Source organism: Mastomys coucha, unplaced genomic scaffold (genome assembly GCF_008632895.1).
Source record: "Mastomys coucha isolate ucsf_1 unplaced genomic scaffold, UCSF_Mcou_1 pScaffold22, whole genome shotgun sequence".
NCBI classification, from domain to species: domain Eukaryota; kingdom Metazoa; phylum Chordata; class Mammalia; order Rodentia; family Muridae; genus Mastomys; species Mastomys coucha.
Genome location: NW_022196905.1, coordinates 144508641 through 144531231, shown reverse-complemented (window position 1 = coordinate 144531231; position 22591 = coordinate 144508641). Strand labels below are relative to the sequence as shown.

The following is a 22591-nucleotide window of genomic DNA, read 5'->3' as shown; positions in this document are numbered from 1 at the left end:
ACATCCATGTATAAGCATGTAAATAAGTTATAATCTGGTATAATAAAGTGCATACTGCAGTCTCTCCCAGGTATGGGATGGGGATTGTTTGCAGGGGCCTTGTTGATACCTAAATTCACAGATGCTCAAGCCCCTTAAAAGTGATGCAGTATTTGTGCAGCTCCTTTAGCAGATCTCTAGCGGCTTCATGGCTCTGATTACTGTACAAATGCTGATGATATAGCTGTTCCACTATTTACATATTTTACATCATTATATGATTGTAGCGATATATAATAAAATGTACACTATGGATTAGTGATTAGGGGATTTTCTGTACAAGTTCAGCACAGATGTAGTTCTGATGGGACTGCTTCTAATTTGGAGCTGGTTGGCTGCACAGTTGTATAACCCTAGGGAGGTGCACTGACTATGCGCTGTTAGGATAGGGTTCCGTTGTTGCTGCCTATTTGCTTGTTTGTTTTTGAGTCAGCGTCTCACTCGGTGGCCCGGGTTGGAACTCATACAGATTGCCTTTTTCTGGCAACCAGGGTGCTGGGATTAAAGATGTGTGCCACCATGTCCAATGTTAGTATAACATTTAATGTTTGCACATCACATAGGTAAATGAGATGTATGTATTTTGACATATACCAGATTATACACACACACACACACACACACACACACACACACACACACACACAAAACCAGTCCAACTCTATAACAGTACAGAGGCCAACCTCTACAGTGTGTGCCCCAGACACTCTTAGTTAGAGCATGCTGCAGCCTCCTGAGTTCAGCCCTGCCTTCCTCCTAGCTCGGGTTTGTAGGATCCCAGCGCACTCCTGTAAAGGCTTTGTGCAACCTGCGCTGGACAACCCCCTGCAGATCTCACTGGCCTTGCTTCCCTGCCGATCCTGCCATTACCTCTTCTCTCTCCATCCAGGGACTTCACAGCCACCTCAGTGCACTGCTTGGGAGAGCATCCCCTTCCCTGGCGGAGCCTTCATGTCTTACAGTGGTCCTCCACACCTCCCTGTGCAGCCTGGAATCACCCCAGCTCAGTGAGAATGACTTTCTAGCTATGTATGGTATTTGTGAGTTGGGAAGACACCTTAGTCAGCGTTGTTCTTTCTGTGTCTGAAACATAGTGTCAGCTGTTTATTGAAAAAAAATCAAAGGAAATGGAACCTTGACATCTGTCACAGTGATTTTCTCATAGTGCATTCTCATGACCCATACAGTAGCACAAGGAGTGAGCATGCATAGACATGGATCTATTCTTCCTCCCCCAACCTGCCCCCAGGCCCCCAGCAGACAGTAGAGTGGTTACCAGTGAAATACAAAGACCTTCTGAAGGTAGCTGAGCCACTACAGCAGTCCCCACTTACCCACAGGGGACACACTCCAAGATGCCCAGTGGATGCTTAAAACCAGAGAGAACGCCAAGTCCTTGACCGACTGATTTCCCTCTGCCTACATGCCTCTGGGACGTTCATAAGTCAGGCCGGTGAGATTAAGAGTAACTAATAATTCTATAGAAAAACAACAGCAGTATACCACGACAAATGCCATGCGATCGTGGTCTGTCTGTCTCAAGGCACACCGCCGTCGTTACTGTTTTGGGACTGCAGTTGACCGCGGACTGTTGCAGCGATCAGCAGCAAAACCTTAGATAAGAGGGGGCTGCTGTTCCCAGAGAGATCCACACGCCACAGTCAAGTTTTTGCAAAGCAGAAACCATCTTTGAACCACCACCACTTACAGCACTCCTGTGTCAATGTCACTTTATTGACATTCCCATGGACTGTGCCAAATATGGTCGTCCATCCACTAGTGTCACCTGTGGGATGGTGAGTGATATGCGTCAGTTAGTCTGGAAATCAGATACCATACCACAAAACAAAAGTACAAAAGTTTCACTAAATCAAAGCAAAAGAACAAAATAAAAAAAAAAAATCTGCTCAAGCAACAGAACGAATGAATGATTATTTTCACAAGGATTTCAAACGTGTGCTCCCCAACATATACAGTGCCAGTATTATTTTATTATAAATGTCTTGATAAATAGTATCCATTTGTAGTACTGACATTTTGGATCCTTGACCTGAATTTTGGGGATTTTTCAAGACCATTGTCTCTGTATTTCATTTGGGCACTTTGCCGTGTGAAGATGGAAGGGAATTGTGAGATAGGTCTACCGAGTTCTGATAAAATTGGACCTTCCTTGTTTTGTTTCAGCACTGAGAATTGAACCCAGGGCCTCACATGGGCCATAACACTCCTTGCCAGAATTTATTTTTAAGTAAAGAAAAACCCAGAATACCTTTTAGTAAAGAGTGTGAAGTCCTACTGAGAGAAATAATAGCTGCCTCCCTTTATCCCACCTTAATGTCAATTTGTCACTTGCTATTGTGAAACTCTTATTTGCTATGTCCTTTTATATGATAAAAAATTGCATATGAATAATATATATTTACAAAAACTGGGCCCATTTTGGAGCATCCTTAATTGAATATCTGCTGTAAAAATGGCAAGATTTGATTGTAACTGATGGTACCAAACTTCACATGAATCAAAAAGTAAACTTACACAGTCGCTTGCAGGTTCCTTTGATCCCTGATCTCTATAATTTATCTCTATTCCTTTTTCATATCCTGAATTGTGCTGCTGTGTTACTTTAACTGGATTATAAGCTATTCCGTGTGCTTTCTTCCGTTTGGGTTCAGAACGACCTGGTCATGGTTAGATAGACAGATGTGGCCCTTGATCCCCTCGTAGCAAAGAAGAAATCTCGTTGGCTTGTTCATTGATAACCAGAGAAGTACCTCTGAACTGAGCACAGTTTAAGTGCTCACTGTGTACACTACTGAGCACAGATTGAGTGCCTAGTGTGTATCCTACTATCCTCTCTTCTGGTGGTAACAAAGCAAAGAAGATTCAGGCCTTTACTTAAGGGTGCTTACATCTGCAGGGGTGGCAACGTAACACACGTGACTCTACGTGGCTGGAGCTTTCCCATGGGCATGCCCAGGAGGAGAGGGACACCTCAACTGAGTCTTTGTCTGTCTTAGGCATTATGGGTTGAACTTAGTGCCTGCTGCATGCAAGCATTCTCGCCTGAGCCATGTCCTACACTCTGAAGTGAGGGTGAAGGAGGAAGAGTGGGCTGAGGTAGGTAGAGTAGTTTTCCATCCAAGGGAAGGGTGCTTTCGAGTACCCAGGGGTGAGACAGCAAGTAACAGACAGCCACTTGGCACTCCAGAATGCTGCCACCCCTGCTCAGACACTAGGTGGCCAGCACTGAAGAGACCTGGCCTTGTGTGGCAGACTGGGAAGAGCTGAGTCTCAGCGTTGACTATGACAGACTTCACATGTCAACCTCTTGGCCATCAGTTCTCCTTATGGGCCAATAGGCAGATTAGATCAGCCGAGATGTATGGTCTCGGCACATAGCCCTCAGCTTGGCCTGGGTCCTGGGTAATGAACTGGGTGACCTTTTCACACTTCCCATGCTTGCCTACTCTGCTCAAGTCACGTGGCATTTTCAGTTTATTCCAGTCAGTCTTGGAGCCTGTTCTTTCCTATGCCTGGAATTCTATGCCTTCAGAATATTTTCCTTCCTTGCTTCCTGGCTTTTGTCCCTCCCTCCCTCTTTCCTTCCTTCCTCTTTTCTTCCTCCCTCCCTTGCTGCTTCCTCCCTCCTCTTCCCCCCTTTATCTTGTTCTCATTCAAGTCAATTTACTTTAATTAAAGTTTTCCTTGATTCTGTCCTTAAAATGTCCTTCCGAGATGCTATTCATCTCTGAGGTCCCTGGTCCTCTTCTCTCTAGGTTTACTCCGCTTATCTATGTGCAGCATTGTTGTTTTCTTAGTTCGTGTTGTCCTATGAGTTCCAAGGCCCAGGTCCTTGTTTCTCCCTCAGTCCTTCTGTGCCCACTGTGTCCTGATGCTGTGGGGGAGGTCCTGGCCCTCATCCGACACTCAAGGTCAGTCTGTACAATCGGTAATTCTCCAGGTGAGCCCACTGACAGTTTATGAACATTCTCACAGCTGAGCAAAGTTATTGGCCACAAGGAAGCCTCTTAAAATTGAATTATGAGAACCAAAGTAGAATTTGGAATGTCATTTTGATTTTTTATGGGATCATCTTTCTGATCTTAGCAAGCTCCAGGTCTTTTAAAAGTGGGATCATTAGCCCGAATGCAACGGGCAGTGGTTGTTAGATTTCCCCCTCCCAGTTCCCCTCACTTACTGGCCGACCTGTGGTTTGGGGGAGCACATGCAGTGTGGTAGGGGGAGGACTCACCACAGTTGTCCTCATCGGCACCATTCCCGCAGTCATCCACACCATCACAGTGAAAGGCTCGGGGCAAGCACTTGGTGAGATTCCCACAGGGAAAATACCCTTTTGGGCACAGAGGAGCCACCATACTGCTGTCAGCCAGTGTAAAATCTACATGAAAGATGAGAGAAGGTAGATTCAAAAATCCTACCTTAAGAAACCATATGTGATTGTGCCTAGACCTCACTGGCATTGCCCCGTGGTAAGAACTCCATGAGCCTATTCCCCTGGGGTCACTCTTAGAACACAAATATGGAATGACCTTGTGAGTGACCACAATCGAACCTCACACTAGCTATATCGTGGGTGAGGTGAAGATCCATTTGGAATTTTCACTTAAGGGAAGTAGTTGCAAAGAAAGCCAAAGGGGTTTCTTGAGTGATACATGGAGTCAGGGAGGTATTTAGTGCTTGAGACAGAATGCTACAACCGTGTTTAAATGGGAATGAAGAAATTGATTTATGCAGTTATTAAGTTTTTCATAAGAAAAATTTAAGGTGACTTAATACATATGCAAAAGGACCATTTATGTGGGAGCTTAAGAGAGTACCTAACCTTCATTAAAATAAGGGTGACAACCATAGCAGTAAATCTTGTGTTAAGGAGGTACCAAGTACCAGCACTCTGCTGGGTAGTTATCTCAGTTACTCCTCTCCATCCAGAGAGAGGAGATGGATGAGATTATATCTTTCTGCGTGCGTTAGCGGATGGTAAGCTAAGCATCTTGCTTGGGGGTGTCCCCTAGGCGACTTGGGTAAGGTTTGACTCTACCTTCTCATGTCAGAGGCTACTAGTAACCACTATGCTGGAAGGGAATCCAACCGTTCTGAAATATGCCTTTCCGAGTAGAAGCCATTTACGAAGGCAAATTAAAAAGAATCTTCCTGGAATAAGGGCATGACCCATGAACAAGTGTTGAACCCAAGTCTAGTTGGACAGAGGGGTGCACACAGGAAGTCCAGTGACCTTTTACAAGGCCACATACCAGAAAACAGGGTTTACAAAGCAACCCCAGACATTGTGATCTAATAAGCGTGCATTCAAGTTTAAGAGCATGCTTTCCAGAAAAAAGTAGACATGCTCTTTGTAAACTGACTAATACAATTATGGAAGTCTTGAGGTCAAGTTGAAACCTCACAGGTTTGTTTTATATTAGTTCTTTGAGAATGTTGTGCCCCGCCCAGCCCCTCCCCTACCTCCTCCAGCTTCCCCCTCTCTTCCCAGCTTTTAGTCATCCGTTCATTTAAACCCACCAAGTCCAGTTTGTGCGACTGGTGTACCCTTGGGAGAGTTCAAAGGAGAAGAGACAGAATGAATGATATAAAGGGCAAAGGAGGGATAACAGGGAAGAAGGGGGGGTTATGGTGTAGGAGAGTGGGGAGAGGAGGGAGGAGGTACATGTAGGGATCATTAACACTTGAAGGTGTTTCACAAACAGTCATATAGAAACCTTCTACCCCAGAATACACAGACACACACATAAAGAGGTCAAATGCTCCCATAATACCCTATGACAGAGCCATAGTGTCCCACCAGGCACTACAGACTAACACATAAAACTCCACACACTTAGAGAGCAAGGGGACTTGGAGATGGCTAGTTTTTTATGACCCGTTGATAGGATGGGAGAGGTATTGACCAAGTGTGCCTGATGATGATGTCACCTTCATGACCAGGAAACTATTTGGGAGAAAGGAACAATGGTTTTTCAGTAGGCTTGCCTTCACAGTTATCTAGCTCACTGAATGCTAAAGGCAATGGAGCCTACTGATGTTCTTATCCTCTGGTTAGACCCTAAGACCCAGGACAAGGGGCTGAGGTGCATACTTTACATATCAAAGCAGACCTGATCTCCAGGTTCTCCCAGCATCCCTCAGTCCCTACCTGGCATACCCTACCTTCAACTCTGAACTTTCCAGCCCAGGGCTCGGGCTGCCCTTCTCCCTATAAGATCCAGACATTTTGCCTTCTCCTCCTCCTCTCCCTCTTCTTCCTCTTCCCCCTTCTCTTTCTCCTCTCCATCCTCTTTCTCCTCCTCCTCTTCTTCTTCATCCCCCTCTGTGCGAACGCCCTTTCTCTCTTTTTCTCCCCCACACCTGACTCTCCCCATGGTGGCTTTCCTGGCCTCAATTCTTGGGGCCAGTGAATTTGCCTGAGAGAAACTTTCCAATAAACCTGCCTTCAATATAATCTAATCTGGCTTGAACTGGCTCATTTCACTGGCAGAGAAATAACCTATCAATGATCATTATGAAGATGCTTTTATCTGGGTCTGTGGAAACAGCCATCTGGGCCTTCCAGGAGATGGTGCCTTGCAGAGAGATTGCATCTCACAAACGTCTTTGGAGACCTCCTGCTGGTCTTCCTGTTCACAAAGGATGCAGGTGTTAACATGCAGGTGTGTGAACATGAGTACTCAGGCTGTCTGGCTTACCAGTACATGCTAAGCTCCCAAGGACGTCATTGGAGAGAACAGTTGGATTATGTGTGCTTAGCTCCTTAGTCGAGATGACCCTGGAGATGGAGCAAGTGCACAAAAGCAGGGCAGCTGATCTTCCCCAGGGCCAGTGACATCATCGAGAACTCTCCCCCTACCCAAGGGACAGTGAAGTCATCTAGAACTCCCGAGCCTCTCACAGGTGCATCTTCTGGAACTTTCCTGATGGAGGAGGCCAAGCTAGAGTGTGACCCAAAAATGTCGGATGGGGCTGGGGTGAGGGTGTCAAATTGGGGAGGGACAAAAGAAGTGGAGGAGAGGGGCTGACCACAAGTGTCTCCAACTGCTGACTGTATCTGTCAGGAGTCTCCATTTCCCATTCCATGGTGACATCTTCCTGGGACATTTCTAGCATAAACAGGATATGAGAGGAAAATGACTGAACTCAGCTCCTTCCTCTTTGTCCTCTGTCTCCTTCATGTCTGGTATCACTTGATGCTTAATTAACTTTAAAAAATATTAACTCCCAGAGGAGCTAAAAAAGGAAAGAACCCCTTTCAAAATTTGACCTTGTTAATATTATGAGCTTCCGTTTCAATTCTGAGTAAATAAAATCCACGGTCCTGTGTACTGTATTTGCCATTCTCCCTCATAATCATAAAATTTAAATAATAATTAAGAGTCCCAGCTGTGTTTGGCACATACTGAGGGAGACCCACTGGCCATCTGTAGGAGGCATATTCTGCAGTCTGGGTCTCCTGCTATCACTGACTGAAGTAGAGAGAGGCAGTTTTACTGAAACTCGGGGATTATAAAAGTGGAGGTTGCCAACAGCAAAGCAAAGCTAGTGGCTTCCAGAGGTTTCCATGAGACCCCTTTGGCCAAACTACAGCAGTAAGTAGATCTGGGCTCCTGAAAGGAAACCACTGTCCAGGCCCCTCCTGTCTCCAGTCAGCACTCCAGCTGTGCACTGGCATGATGTAATCGCTCTGCAGCTGCCTTTCAGAGAAGCCAACTGGACTGCTGCCCAAGGGTGCTTTGGCTTGTCAGTCAACACTTTTCCTGGGCTACTGGGAAGGGATGTGTGAGAAGGACCTTTTAGGTTTGCCATGTAAAAATCACTAAGGATGGTCAGGGCCCTGTTTTGAGTTTCTGACAACAAACTCAGGAAAGCTGTGTGTTCTGAAGAACCAGCCTGCCTCCAACTTAGACTTGAAAACCAACTTATAGTAAAGACAAACTCAGTTCATTCCTGTTTATGATTCCTTTGTTTCCCAAGGAATGGGCTATGCCTCACCTGTATCCTTAACTACAAATGGTTCCGTTCTGCCTGTTTCCGGCTTGACAATCGTGTCTTTGTTTCACAGGCTTGATTATAACCGCTTTACAACCCTACCTTTGTTTCAAAAGATTATATGACCACCTGTGACTATCTTGTTATGATACCCGTTGATAAGACTGAATACCTTGGTACGATATTGTTATTATGACGACCTTGTTATAATGCCCCTTGTTATGTCTACTTTGTTATGCCCACCTTGCAATTATGTCTTTGTTACGCTTATGTTCTGCTCCTGTAACCCACCTATTTGCCACCCTAATCCTCCATTTAGAAACCCCTACCCAAGCTGTAAAATCCTTGTCTTCCTCACATCCAATGCTGCCCTCTCAAGCCCGCATTAGGGGGAGGCAACCCATGCTTGAATTTGGCTATGAGGATTTGGGTCAGTGGTCTTTCTTCTCCCATCTTTGGGATTAATGGTCCCTCCACATGATTGCCTTCCAGAAAGGGCATTCCATAGAGGTGACAGGCTGAGGGGACCATTTCCTGGGTGACCTGTATGGGGTTGTTCACCACAGTGAGGATGACACTGTCACTGAAGGAGCAGAAGTCACAGACAGAGCCTCTGCCACTCATTTAAGAGTTAACTACTGGAACATCCAGGAAATGTTAACTGGGCCATGTCGGGTTACTTGTCAACAAGACTGGGCATTGGCGTCTCCCCTGGGTGCTCTGAGTGGGATGAAGCAGCTCTCTGGGCAGTTTGTACTTGATCGGTGCACTTTCTGGAAGCTGTTCTACTTCTGGCAAGTCAGAGCATGTCTAAACACACAGTTTAGAGCCCAGGCTAACCACAAACATACAATTCTCTGCCGTAGCCTGGAGCACTGAGATCACATGCCTGTCGATCGTGCCTGCCTGGCTGTGTTCTGGTGTTTAAAATATCCATCTTGTTCCGTGTGATTAGAGAGCCTGCCTTCTTTCTGAAATCTGCCCAAGACTGAGACACTCAGAGAATGTCCAGTGAGTGGATGAAGGACAGAGGGGCAGGGCAGAGTATGACAGTGACAGACTAGAGGAATCCCTGATGTAGGCAACACTGAGAAGAGAGAGAACTGGTCCTCTGTCTCATCTCTTCTCAAATTTCAAGTCACAGATTCTCCTGTCTCAGAGAACCTTCATTCTTCTTTTAAGTGGGTATCCCCCCCCCTGCTCCCCGCACCCAGGGTTCCAGACATCACCTGATCAGGATGCTCCTTGCACAGGTACAGAGCACTCCTCATGTAGACTGACTACACTGAGCCTTTTGGAGGCTGCATGGCTGTGGACCAGGGTCAGGAATGATGCCTGAAGGGCCTCCCTACCTGCTCACAGTAATGTCTCCCGAGTCTACCATCTGCCCCAGCATCTCAGACACTCTCTACACTAATTACAGCCCTGCTTCTCTGTATTTCCATGATCTTTTCCTTGTCATGGCATCCCCTCCACATTAACCTTATTCAGTCAGTTCTCAGAGGCCGGACATGGCTTAGATATAGAATGCTTGTCTAGGGAGGTCCAGGTTCAGTCACCATATCACCTGTACTTGTGCGTATGCGTGTGTGTGTGTGTGTGTGTGTGTGTGTGTGTATGTGTGTGTGTGCATATATACAGGCACAAATGCACATACATACATACACATGTGCACAGGCACACACACATGCAGGCACATACACACAATACACACATCTGGGCACACATGCACAGGCACACACACATACATGCAGGCACACACACATACAAACATGCACCCATGCACATTCATGCAGGCACACACACACACAGGCATACACACATGCACACACAGACCCATGAACAGACACACACACATGTAGGCACCCACACAGGCACACATATGTAAACAAACCAGAGCACAATCAGGCCTCATATTCAAAACAAATTAACAAACCAAATACTATTATAACTGGTTGCCATTGGGGCCTAGTCGCAGTCTCTCCCTTTTAAAAGGACACTTCTCAGAAGAATGACAAGTCATTGTCTTCATTGCCTCACGCCTTTTTCTCACCAACCCATGGCTCTCCTTTTTAAGAGAAAGTCTCACTGTGTAGCTCTGCCTAGCCTGGAACTTACTCTGTCAGCTAGGATGACTCTGAACGCACAGTGATCCTCCTGCTAATCCTCTCTGCTACCTCCCTGGTCCCCTGAAGGGTGTAACAAATCCCACCACCTTCATCAGGCAGGATGCTTCCTTCCCTGGCTTTATGGTTCCTCTCTGTCCTTCTATACTTCCACTTCTGGGAGTTCCCCTCTGCTCTGCTATCACAAGTGATTCTGCTGGCCTGCCCTCAGGGACCTAGCAATGCTGACGTCATGACCTGCCACCAGGTGTGTGCTGCAGGTGTGTGCTGCAGGTGTGTGCTGCAGGTGTTTGCTGCAGGTGTACTGCTTATAAAAGGACCTACCTGGCACTCAGCAGCGCTCTCTCACTCTCACATTCACTCTCACTTTCTCTCTCCCCTCTCTTTCTCTCTTCCCCTCTATCCCTCCCACCCCTCAGCATCTCCCCTATCTGTTCTCTGCCCCCCTTTTCTCTGGCCCCATGGCTCTGCCCCTCCCCTGTCTGTCTGTCTGTCTGTCTGTCTGTCTGTCTACATACCTTTACCCTGTTCCAGGTCCTCACTCCTCTTCCCCCAATAAATCCCTTTCGCATCAGGTCTGTTGCGTGGCGGGCGTAATTACTCAGAGGCGCACTTTGACATGGGCCTGCCAAAGTTACCCCCTTACCACATTGTATCTCCTAACATCTTCTTACCTCCTTAATTCATTTGCTGATTTTTTAAAATAAAAGAATAATAATTTGTGGGTTTGGGCAGTGTCCCGAAGGTCAGAGCTTTCTAGGTTTTTGCATTTCTTTGAACAACAAATTGAAAATTTTACAGGAAATTGCAGGGATCATTAATATTTTAGGTTTTGAAAAGGTGCTCTAAAATCTCTGTCACCTTACATTTCATATTGATTCATTAGAAAAATAGTATCCTATTATCCAAACATTAGAAAGACTCTCCCCAGAGAAGACAAGTCAAGCCTTCCGAAGGATCTGTTCTCTGAGACTCCAACTAACAGGCATGATCAGGGCTGGTGGGAAGTCCCTCCCTGACAGCAGGCCTTCGGAACACAGTGTTTGCTATGTTGTGTGAGAAAACAGTCTGAAAATGTGGCTGGAATTCTCAGGGGAGGTCAGGCCTCTCGTTTTTAACTCGAGCAGATAGTCCCCCTCATTTGTCATTTGCCTACAACTTCGCTGTCAAGAGGGGCTCCAGGGGTGGAACTCCTAGACCCTAGCATTCAAATAACTCTACAAACAGAAAGGAAAGGCAATCGACTTGCTTTAAATCTGTAAAATCGTGGCTTGCTTCATGATAGGTTTCCGAAGGCAACGACGCTTGCTACTGCTGGTTCAATATTATTCCGGAACACTAACCTAACCGAGGTAATCAAGAAGCGGAGACAGTGTAATGAATACCAGAAGAGGGGTTACAAGTGTTGCTGTCTACGGATAATGACTGTAAACCCAAATGTGCTGGAACAATAAGCTAATAACGAGAGAAGCAAGATTTTCTACACAGCCAGATGTACTTAACAGCAAACAATTAGAAAGTAAGACGACCAAACAAGCATTTTTCACATCATCAACAGTGACGTACTTAGGGATAAGCATAAAGCACGTCGTACGAAGTGTTTATGTAAAAGGTGTATGTTATCCTTGAGAAAAACCAATGATATAACTAAATAGTGAAAACATGAAAGAGGACCGAAGAGGAGGGGGCCAATAGAACTGAAGGGCTGGAAGACAGGGAGGAGGGCTTAAAATGCTGTCTCCAGTGCATGACTCAGACATTGCAAACATGATCGCCCAACAGCTGTGGTTGCCTGCACTGGGCATGCGCAAGACTGAGCCTGTCAACAATCAATCAGATTGGAGAGGGGCCCCTGGGAACCCTACCTCTCCCAGCTAAACTCCTAGTTACGGGTAGATTCTGGGACAGGTTATGGGTAGATTGTTTCCAGTTATGTACCCAATGGGACCCATCAGATAGTTCCAGCAGATAGTTCCAAACCTGTACTTCCAGGGCTGGGGCCTGGGTTAAAACATTCCGCAAGACAAAAGACAAGAGGCATGGAAGTGAGAAAGTGGACTGTAGAGAGGACAAACTCCCGGTCCCTGGCACTGGAGTTACAGGTGCCTGTGAGCTACCTGGTACTGGCAACCAAACCCAGATTGTCTGGAAGAGTAGCAAGCGCTCTTAACTCTGGAGCCTTCTCTCCAGCCCTCCTTAGGATTTTAAAAGCAGTGATACACAATTTGGACAGGCCATGAAGTCATGCAAGCCCTAATACAGACCTGGGAATGCTCATGAGAACACCTGCTTTGGAAAACAACATCTGACCAGCTGCTGAACTTGGAGCTTTGCAAAGTGTATGACTCATCAGGCTCTCTCTGAGTCTGCAGAAATGTGTGCAAAGTGTGCCCGAAGACACCCCCCTCCACCTCTGCTCCCCAACCCCATCCCTCCAGCCCGAACATTCTCAAAAGCACCACTCACCACAGTCGCAAACTGGGAACAACCTAAATGTCTTTGAAAGGGAAGATGTGCCAAAGATAGCGCGTGAGAAATCCCTCAGTGGCATACACCACAGTTTGGAAAAGTGCCAAGGTGATTTCCAATGTGTTTATAAAAGACAAAGAGAAAGGGATATGTTCTGTGGAGGTGTGGTGAGGTATGGGGGAAGGGGATGACTCAGCGGGCCCATGCTAAGGCATCCCTTCCCCCTGAGGAACCAGCCACAAGATGGTATAGTATAGAATAGAGTTTAGAGTTTATTCAGGGCATGGGGAGGGGAGTTAGGAGGGTAGTAGAGGCAGCGAAAGGCAGAGAGAGAGAGAGAGAGAGAGAGAGAGAGAGAGAGAGCTGGCCATGAGCATGTAGAGAGAGGGCAAAGGGAATGGTGAAGGGTGAGAAGTCTGGGAGCAAGAAGGGAAGAGCCTAAGAGAGCAAGAGAAGAAGAAAGAGAGGAGGGGGCAAGCATTCCCTTTTATAGTGGGTCAGGCCTACCTGGATATTGCCAGGTAACTGTGGGGGCGGAGCTTAGACAGAATGCTAACAATTTCACTGGCCAGGCTTTTTTTACTTTCTCTGGTTATCTTGTCTCTTGTTAGGAAAACATTCCCAGAAGTGTGCCTTTTATGGTGGAAAGGTACTGAGATTGATTTTTAAAGATTTATTTTATTTATATGATTCCAGTGTAACTATCTTCAGACACAAACCATCCCATTACAGATGGTTGTGAGCCACCATGTGGTTGCTGGAGATTGAACTCAGGATCTCTGGAAGAGCAGTCCGTGTTCTTAACCAATCTCTCCAGCCCTGTACTGAGATTGTTTATGCACTGTTCTTTGCATTGGAAATAATTTTGTTTTCCTTTTTTACTTCCTCTTTATTTCACACTCATTTCTGAAGTCCTTTCTGGGAAAACCTCCCAGGGCCTTTCAAGAGTATGAGCCTCCCTGGAAAACCATCTCCAACATCCTTCCTTGGCGATCCTTGCAGTGTTCGATTCTAGTTGATTTTTTTTTTCACACAGTTCCACAAATCTTGTCTCATGGAAAGAAATTATTCATTTTGACTGTTCCTATGGTAAGGAAAGTTCTCGATTTCTAGCACATGATGTGTATCTCTGAAGTCATCATATAGGCATGAAATATTCAAGAATAGGCAGAGTTGTTTCCGTGAGCGAGCAACCAATACACACTGTTCACACACTCAAGGAGGCAGACTGGCGTGGCATCTGTGAACCCTGGTCCTGTTAGGAAGGACACACCATCCTTCCCAGAGGATGATCTTAGCTTTTTTTACCATAAGGGCAGCATTTGGTGACAGCCGTCAAGGAAATGGTGTCACTAAAGACATCCAGTTTTCCCTGAGCTCCAAGACCCTGATCTTCCTGCCTTCACAGTTTTACCTCAAGTCTGTGCCATCTTACCTCGGGCAAAAGTCACTCATTTGCATCCCTGGAAGAGAACCCGGCTTCCATGTTTTAAAGTATCTCCCTCCCTCACTTACGTAAAAGGGAGTTGGGTGTAGAAATGTCTACAGCAGGAGGTACATTGTTTTTTTAGCCTATTTGGTTGAGACAGACTGACTCAGAGAAATTGTGAATGGGAGGTGGGAGCTGCAGTTCAGTGGCAGAGTGGACAGAGCCCTGGGTGCAAACGAGAGTTGGAGTTACAAGCAGTGGCCAAGCGGGTGTTCTCTATCTAAGACACAGAGACACACAGATAAGGAATGACAGGGACAAGAAGACTCAGGTACCAAAGCCCGCTTTTGCTAGACATCTGTTATTACATGATTAATGTCTCCTACAGCATTGGGATAGCAATTACCATTAAGGCTGTCAGGTAGGTAAACTTGCATATTCAAAGTTTTGAATTACTACCCATTAAGACGCTGTATGTTGTTCGTGTGGGGTTAGCAATTCCTTTGCTAAATATTTAATTGTCTCTATACCTCCAAATTAAAAAAAATAAAATGATTTACATATAGAATTAATATAATAAATGATCCAGGTCAGTTCAATTAGCCATCCATATATACACAGATTGTATAACAAAAATTACCATATTCTTTTTTAAGAAAATGACTTGGGGATGATGTGCCAGCTCAATGGTTTAGGAAATTGGCTGCTTTTCCAGATGACCTGTGTTCAGTTCCCAGCACCCATATATTGGCTCACAACCACCTGTAACTACAGAATCTAGATCTGGCGCCATCTTCTGGCCTCTGTAGGAACTGCATGCATGTGGTGTCTTCTGATTTTTGGAAAAGCATCCCACCTCACTGTGGACAAATCTCACACATGCTTCTATATTAAACATGTTTTCAAAAAAAGCAAAGCCTACTATGTATGGTGTTTTAACTTGTACTTTCAGAGTCAGGTTCAATAATAGCGTGAGTGCAGCTGCTCTGAGTGAGCCAGCAAAGAACCTCTCTGACTGGCCACCCAAAGTGGTGATCTCAGTAAAACCCTTTGCTCAGAGCCAGCAGAAAAGCAATGGAGAGCCTCTGTAAGTAGGACGTGGAGCTGGATCATCCAAAAGACAAAACGTCTGCACTATTAGAATGAGCTAGGGGTCAGACTGCCTATGTGGATACACTCATGAGCCCACTTACAGTGGGTCAAAAACAGGATGAAAATTTCTCCAACCTCACAAACAAGTTTAGGGCCAAGCACAGGGAGAATTTATATTTGGAGAAGAAGGGAATAAGACAGTTTTAAGAAGTAGTTTAAAATCCAAATCCTTACAATTCTCAGTGAATAGAGGCTTAGGAGATGGGTCCGTAGTAAAGAGCACTGACTGCTCTTCCAGATGACATGAGTTCGATTCCCAGCACCTGCATGGGACTGAAACTCCAGTTTCCAAGGGATCTGATACCGTTTTCTGGCCTCCAAGGGCACTACACCACATTTGGGCAAAACAGATGCAGTACTCAAAGATGCCAGAAGAGGGCATCAGATTCCCTCTAGACCTGGAATTACAGGTTTTGAGCCACCATGTGGATGTCGGGAACTGAACCCAGGTCCTCTGCAAGAGCTGCCAGTGCTCTTAACCAGAGCCGTCTCTCCAGCTCCAATGCACATACAATCATATTTGTGCCCATATTTTTTCATATTTTTTTTTAATTTTACTAATTTTAGAAAGTTCATGATTGCATACTTTTTCCTGCTGAAGAAGGCAAAAAATTTCCAGTCAGGTGAATTAGTGTTTTATAGCACAAATTAATGCATTTTTTTTTTTACAATACATGTTTAAAGAAGGAGTCTGAATTGTCCTTGACTGATTTCGACTAAACTTATTGACAAATTTGTTCAAACTTTGTTTTCAGAGCCTCCTATATCTCAGAATTGGGACAAATCACTACAGAGAACATGCTGGTGCTGAAGTATTAAAAATTGAAGATGTAATGATTATTTGGTTCAGTTTGAGGTTTGTGCCCTCCCCCTCCCCCCAAATCTTCGCCCACAGAATCTCACTGATGACTGTTGACCAGGAGTTGAGGAGACAGCCACCACTCCAGAAAGGAAATTGAGCTAATAGGAAACAGAAAGCTCCAGGAAGTCTTTAGGGGTTGGGGGGTGGAGGGGAGGTGGCAAACCCAGCAAAGACAGGAGGTGGTGAGAGGACTACTTGATGAAGGGTCTTGCTGAAAGATAAATGGATCCCCAAGTGGAAATGCAGCCTTGGTGGGATGTGACAGGGTCAGCTGAGAGCTGAGACAAAGCGGCTGACGTAAGAAGAAGGCTGGGAAAAGAAGAAGAAGAAGAAGAAGAAGAAGAAGAAGAAGAAGAAGAAGAAGAAGGAGGAGGAGGAGGAGGAGGAGGAGGAGGAGGAGGAGGAGGAGGAGGCTGGGAAGTACAGCCCTGGAAACCCAGGAAGATTTCAGAGGAAGGAGACCAGGAAGACAGCAGAGAGCTCGCCTAGAATGTAGACGTGGTGGGACAAGGGAGACCCGCAAAGGGGAGCAGTGGGGATTGCACTGGAAGTGAACCTATGCAGCAGTGATGTAATCGAGTGACTAACAGACCTGTGGTCTTGCCACTGTGCTGTAGATAGCAGAGTGTGCCCCTTCTGGCGATTTCTATCAATCTCCTCCCTCCCTCACTTCTCCTCAGCCTCCACATTCAAGTAGATTCTCTTAACTTCTACATTGGAGCATGTATATTGTATTTTTCTTTCTGCCTGTAAGACAGGTGCGCACACAACAGCGTGAGGAGACCTGAAGGACAGGGAAATTCAAATGATCCTGCTCTGGTTGGTACTCCCTGGACTCCTCACACAGACTCCTATTCTCCTATTGATGAGGACAACCAACACACGTCAGTAAGAAGTAAAACTGAGGCCGACAAAAAGGGTTTTGAAGGACTTGCCTGTGAAGAAATGAAAAAATGTATGCAAAATATTTGTTGATTCTGATTCGTGCGCACATCACATGGTCTCCATAACAATTTTTGCAAGCCAATCAAAAAGGTGAAGTCAAAATGAAAACAAAAGCCAAACAAGCAAAACAAACAAACAAAAAAACAAAACACACACACAACAAAACCAGACTAGACTCCTACTTAGGAGGAGGAGGGGAGGGATCAGGAGGCGTCACCAGGAACAAGGAGTCAAGTCAAAGACTGATGGGCAGGAGGGCAGAGAAGAAAGAAAGGCTGGGATTCTGGTCCTCGTCATTGAACACACTGCAGCGGTCCTTTGCTTCACAACCTGGTTAATGCAATTTCTTTCTAGTGTTAACCTTTCAAAAGGCTCTTTATCAGGTGAATGTTAAATCAATTGCTTTTGGAGGGCATTTTATATATTCAGAACCCTCCTAGGTCTCTTTCTCCTCTGGAAGTATAGCCACAAGAAATTAACGCACTGTAAATTAAGTTACACAGAAAAAAAGAAGTGTTTCCACACAATTACCCTGCCCTCCTCATACCTCCACTAGCGTTTCTCCTATAAAACAAACACATCATTTCTGTTTAATTAGCAAGTTACACATTTACTGAATAAGTAAAACATGGAGTTTGGGGATGCTGGCTCATTCTAAAAGCTCCACAAATTTATGATTGCATAACTACCTTGCCCCAAATAATTTGTTACTAGCTGAATTTTATTTGAGAATGCATTTTTTTTTTTTTAAGATTTAAAAAGCACACAGGTTTCATCATTAGCTTGCTTGCTAATTATTAGCGTCCCATTTTTGTATCTTGGGGTCAAGTGGAGGGCGTTCTGAAAGTCTTTACTACAGCTAGCTGTGCCTCTTCGCATGCACCTGCAGCCGGATGTGCAGAGCTAGCGCCTCTGGAGGTTACACACCTGAGAATGCTTTGACTTGGGGTCCTAGCTCACTCACCCCAAGCAGGCTCTGTTTTTTGCCTCAAGAGAGCAAACTTATTTTTCCATTACTGGCGAGAAAAATTTTCAAGAGGATTGAATTGAAGTACAATTGATTTTCATAGCTAGGCACAGCATGGACTCAATTGTGTGAAATTAAAATGTAGTTGGAGAAGCTTTTCTACAATCTTAGCGCTGCAGTTAAATGACCCATGGTTTGGAAAGCAACCCCTTAAGGCCTAGGTGCAACTTGGCCACTAGGGGGCACTCAAACACTGCTCACAGCAGAATGGCGCCGGGGCTCTGCTTCGAATAATGATCATTTTTATTAAAGAGTACCAAATGACTTGAGGATACAGCCATTGGAAGATATCAAGTAGGATTCTCCGTACTTAAGACTTCAATTTTCTACCTAAGCGCACTGTTTGAGTTTAACCGTTTAGAGTTAACACTGCCCCTATCCATTCATTAAAAGTCTTCTTAGGGTGATTTGGGACCGGTTAGCAATAATCCAGAGTGAATTAGTTAATAGTAAAGTGCATGTCATGAGAGGTGTCAGGATGTGTTGGCTTAATACATTGTTGGCTAATGTATTAAGACAGTAAATATCAATTACTTTTTAAGAACTTGAGTGACTGTGGCCTAAAGAGAAAACAATTAATCGTGTGGCTGAAACCACCCTAAAAAATGACCGGCCACACAGACTTAACTTCAGAAAGCAATTTTTATTCTGAGAAAAAAAAATAATTAATAACAGCCTTTGGTCATGACAGAGAGCCTTATTATTTTAACTGTCAAGAATTGTATGAGAAAATGCAAAAGCTTTAGCCATTAAGAAACAAATAATTACGATTTCATAAGATGTCAGTACTGACTCACATGCTGCACTTCTAAAGTGAGTTATTGTAAAGGGAAAGGTTTAAAATGAGGAAAAGTAACGCAAATGTAGAAAACAAAATGGAGCAGAGGATTCTAATAAATCAGTGAACTATTTTTAGGTTCAAGGTATAAATCTGAAATCATACACTTAGAAAAATCCAAGATGTTCTTTTTAAATTTATTTCCCCTTTCTCTCCCACTTTTCAGAGCCCAATGAGCTACAGCAAACCATACACTGTCACTTCGAAGTGATTTGGGGGTCAGAAAGGCCAGGGAAAGCCTACCCCAGAGCAGAGAAGGAGTAATTTGGTGAGTGGTGTTTACACGTTGGAGCATCTTTTAAAGCGTCCACGGACTCTAAATCGCTCATTCTTAACCATCCTCCAAAACTGAATATTATGACTAAAGACAGAACACAGGCTTCTGCCTTGTGATTAGATCTTAAATCAAATCAGACCCCTGTTTCTAAAGTTGTGGTTTCCTGAAAGAAGAATTTATCGTTTCTCTTTGGAGACTAGATTTGCATGCGGGAGAGGTTAGAATACAAAATCGAAACTGGGTTGGGTATCGGGGTGGGCAAGGCCTTTGATATCTAATGTGGAACAAAATTTTAGTGTCCTTACAAGTTCAAAATAAAATTTTAAACATTTAAAAATTTTTTGGTAGTTGTCTTTAAATACTGTATTTTATGCTCGGAAGTTACATTTGATTGTCCTAAGTGGTGTTTTACTTAAAGATGAAAACTACTCATTTGTAACTCATTTAATTAAATTAATTTTTAAGAGGCTAACGATAATTTCAGATTCTAATATTTATTCTGAAAAGTTTGAAAGAAAATCTATGAATTAACTGAATACATTTTGAATCAAAGTAGTAATGAGTTCCTGTGTCCTGGGAAGAGATGGGAAGCATATAAACTTGTGGCAAAGTTTGGTTTTTGCTTTAGTTGTTTGTAGAGCTGAAAGCATAAAAGTCACTGATTGTGAAGTGAGCACTTTACACCAACTTTCTAAATCTCAGAGCAGGTAAGACAGTTATATCAAATATATATATTTATATTTTAATAACTGTTTTACATAGGTGAACTCTTAGACTTTTTTGGACTTGCTTGTAAGGTTTGCAGTCTCCAGTTTAGGTTAACAAAAACAAACAAAAAATATACAAAAAACCCACCCCCAAACCGCATAACCACTAACAATTACGCTCATTTTATGGGCATATTCAAACAGGTTGGGTTTATGCAAACACATCTTTTAGTTTATGAATATCCCTCGCTCTCAGAAGCACTTTCCTCTGCTAGAAATTGATATGTCAACACCGATTTTTAAAATACAACCCATCTTTAGTTCTAAAGACATAAAAGGTCACTTTTCTGGGAGATATTTACTGCATTTGAAAACGGCAAGGCTCCTTGGTGCTCCAGACAATTAACGATCATTTTAGTGGATGCACAGTGGGATGTCTATCTTTCAAACACCGCATTGAGTCCATTGTAAACATCACAGAACTACCTAACGATTTTCTAATCTTTGGGAACCGTATTCATTTATAGTGAGAAAGCGGCAGCCTTACCTTTGACCTCTGTCAGAAGGATGACATGAAGTAGGAGCCACATTGCAGCTGGTGTGAGCTAGAGAGGTGTCCGATGTCAGAGGAAAGAGCAGTAGATTTGCAGCATCGAGTTCGTGGACGTGTTCTCTTTGCTACTCAGGAGTTTTGATAGAGCCTGGTGCCTCCCATGTGTCTGAGCATGCTCAGCTGAAACCTCCTTGGCATGAAGGGACACCGACGCTTGTCACTAGGGAGCCTGCTTCTTTTTCTGTCCTTTCCTTTCTCCTGCTTCTCTTTATTTTAAAAGTAGAGTTGTGTTTCTGGCCATTACATTCATCACGGCGTGAGAAGGGTAAGGAGTAAGAGAAGTGAGGAGGTAAATAGCTCTCTAGCCTTATTAACAAGCAACATTTTAATAGTTTTAATGTTTCTCCTCAAAGCACCTGGAGCTACTTGCGCTCATTCTTAATCTAAACCTAGTACAAATTCTAGAGTGTGAAGGACCGCATGTCTACCGTGGACCAACTGGGAACCTCTTCAGGAGTAGTTTTCATACGCGAAGCTAATGAGAGATGAGTCCTCCCTGACACGTACATGGAGGACTGTATGAAGGACCATACTGAGATGTTTTCAAGTGACATTCAGAAAGAGGATGAACAGTCTAAATGTGGCCTTGTGTTTGCCGGGGGAAGCATTCGCTTAATACTTTGAATTTTACTTACTTTCCCTAAATTACAGTCTCGTTTTAAAGCACAGAAATCCCCCCAATGCATTAAATCCGGAATCCCACATCTACTCTAAGTCACCCTGACTTTTGTTTTCCTCACACCCCAAAGATAGCTTTCTAACCAGGCAGCTCTGTGTAAGAAGAGGTAGGGACTTCAGCTGATCCCAGAGTAATCCTAAAGAACGTTCCAAAAAGAAAAGTGGGATTTCCTTTTCAGAGTATAGCCTTCTTTTGTCACTAACTGGGAAGTGATGGTGGAGGAAGGCTCCTAGTGCCCATTAGAGCGGAGGGTTTGGGAGTGGATGGAAAACGCTGTCTGGCTCTTGCTTGCAGTGACTGGCTGCTGGCAGCTGGGGCCAGCCTCGCTCTGTCTTTCCTTCCAAATTCCGATAGGATAAGAATTCAAACAGAATTAGAGATATACAATATTTTATTGATCGCATAATGAAGTTAGTTCTTCTGCCTTTTAAGAAGCGAGTTACATTTCTTTCAATGCTCTCCCTTGATACAGACCGAAGGAAAGGCAACAGTATCAAGCATGGAAAGAAATGCGGGAAGGTTCGCTCTTAGGCTTAAAGAAACTTTTGTTCAAGGAACTTGAGGTCTTTTAAGATAACCTCCCCCCACCCCCCTCAGCCCCCTTAAAGAAGCAAACAAACAAACCCAAACAAAACAAAACAAAACCCCAAATCCCCACTATGCTGATTAAATGACCCTGTATTTGTGTTCTGCCAAGATGACGGATGCTGAGATCTGGTGTTAACGTTTAAAGCATAAAATTTAAAATGTAACTAAGTACCATTAATTGGCCACCACAAGGCAATATTTGAAGTTTAAATATACTTTCCACAAGGATATATCTTCAGAGAAAGAAAACGGTGTCTAGACTTCAAAGAATTTAGTTTAGAATTCTGCATTAATATCAAAACCCAAGCTTAATATCTTCTGAAATTGCAAACGCCAATCCATCTTTTCCCACCAGGGACGCTCAGAGTTAATCTTTGAAATGTTAGCCCAGGAAGAGTCCGAATTCAACAACTATAAATAATAATTAAGACCTCCTCCAGCTCATTATTGACATTTGAAGACAGAAAGCCCAAGCGTTTGGATATGTTTGATTAATGCATTTTATCTGCCAGGCATCCTGGGTGCACATCTGGCCTTTGACCTGCAAAGGGAGAGGTTGAAATTCACAGAGGCTGATAATATACACGATGAAGCAGGGGCAGGGGCGAAGGGATTCAGTCTCTCACCCGAGAGGCGCGAACTCAGCAGGGAGATTCCAGGGCTGGCTTCATGCAGAGCTAGAATGGAAGGCCTGGCAAATTGGCTCAGAGAAGTACACATGTACTTTATTGATTTTTGTCTTGAATCAACTCACTCTTTGTTGTTACAATCTCCTGTCAGCAGTGCCTATACTTTTTGGTACTAATACTACAAGATTTCAT

General features: G+C 44.2%; 1 protein-coding gene across 3 annotated transcripts in view; it reads right to left on the bottom strand.

The window, feature by feature from the left end:
* Rxfp2 (relaxin family peptide receptor 2) overlaps positions 1 to 20671 on the bottom strand; it is a 65135-nt gene extending 44464 nt beyond the window's left edge. The window contains exons 1-3 of one of the 3 annotated variants that reach the window (XM_031338822.1): positions 20438 to 20671; positions 4292 to 4438; positions 1748 to 1825 (exon numbers count right to left, since the gene is read on the bottom strand). In XM_031338822.1, coding sequence (XP_031194682.1) covers positions 1748 to 1825; positions 4292 to 4438; positions 20438 to 20480 — 268 coding nt within the window. In that variant the 5' untranslated portion in view covers positions 20481 to 20671. The remainder of the gene's footprint in view (positions 1 to 1747; positions 1826 to 4291; positions 4439 to 20437) is intronic. The other 2 variants (XM_031338821.1, XM_031338823.1) reach the window with 2 other exon arrangements.
* Between the last annotated feature and the right edge of the window lie 1920 nt (positions 20672 to 22591).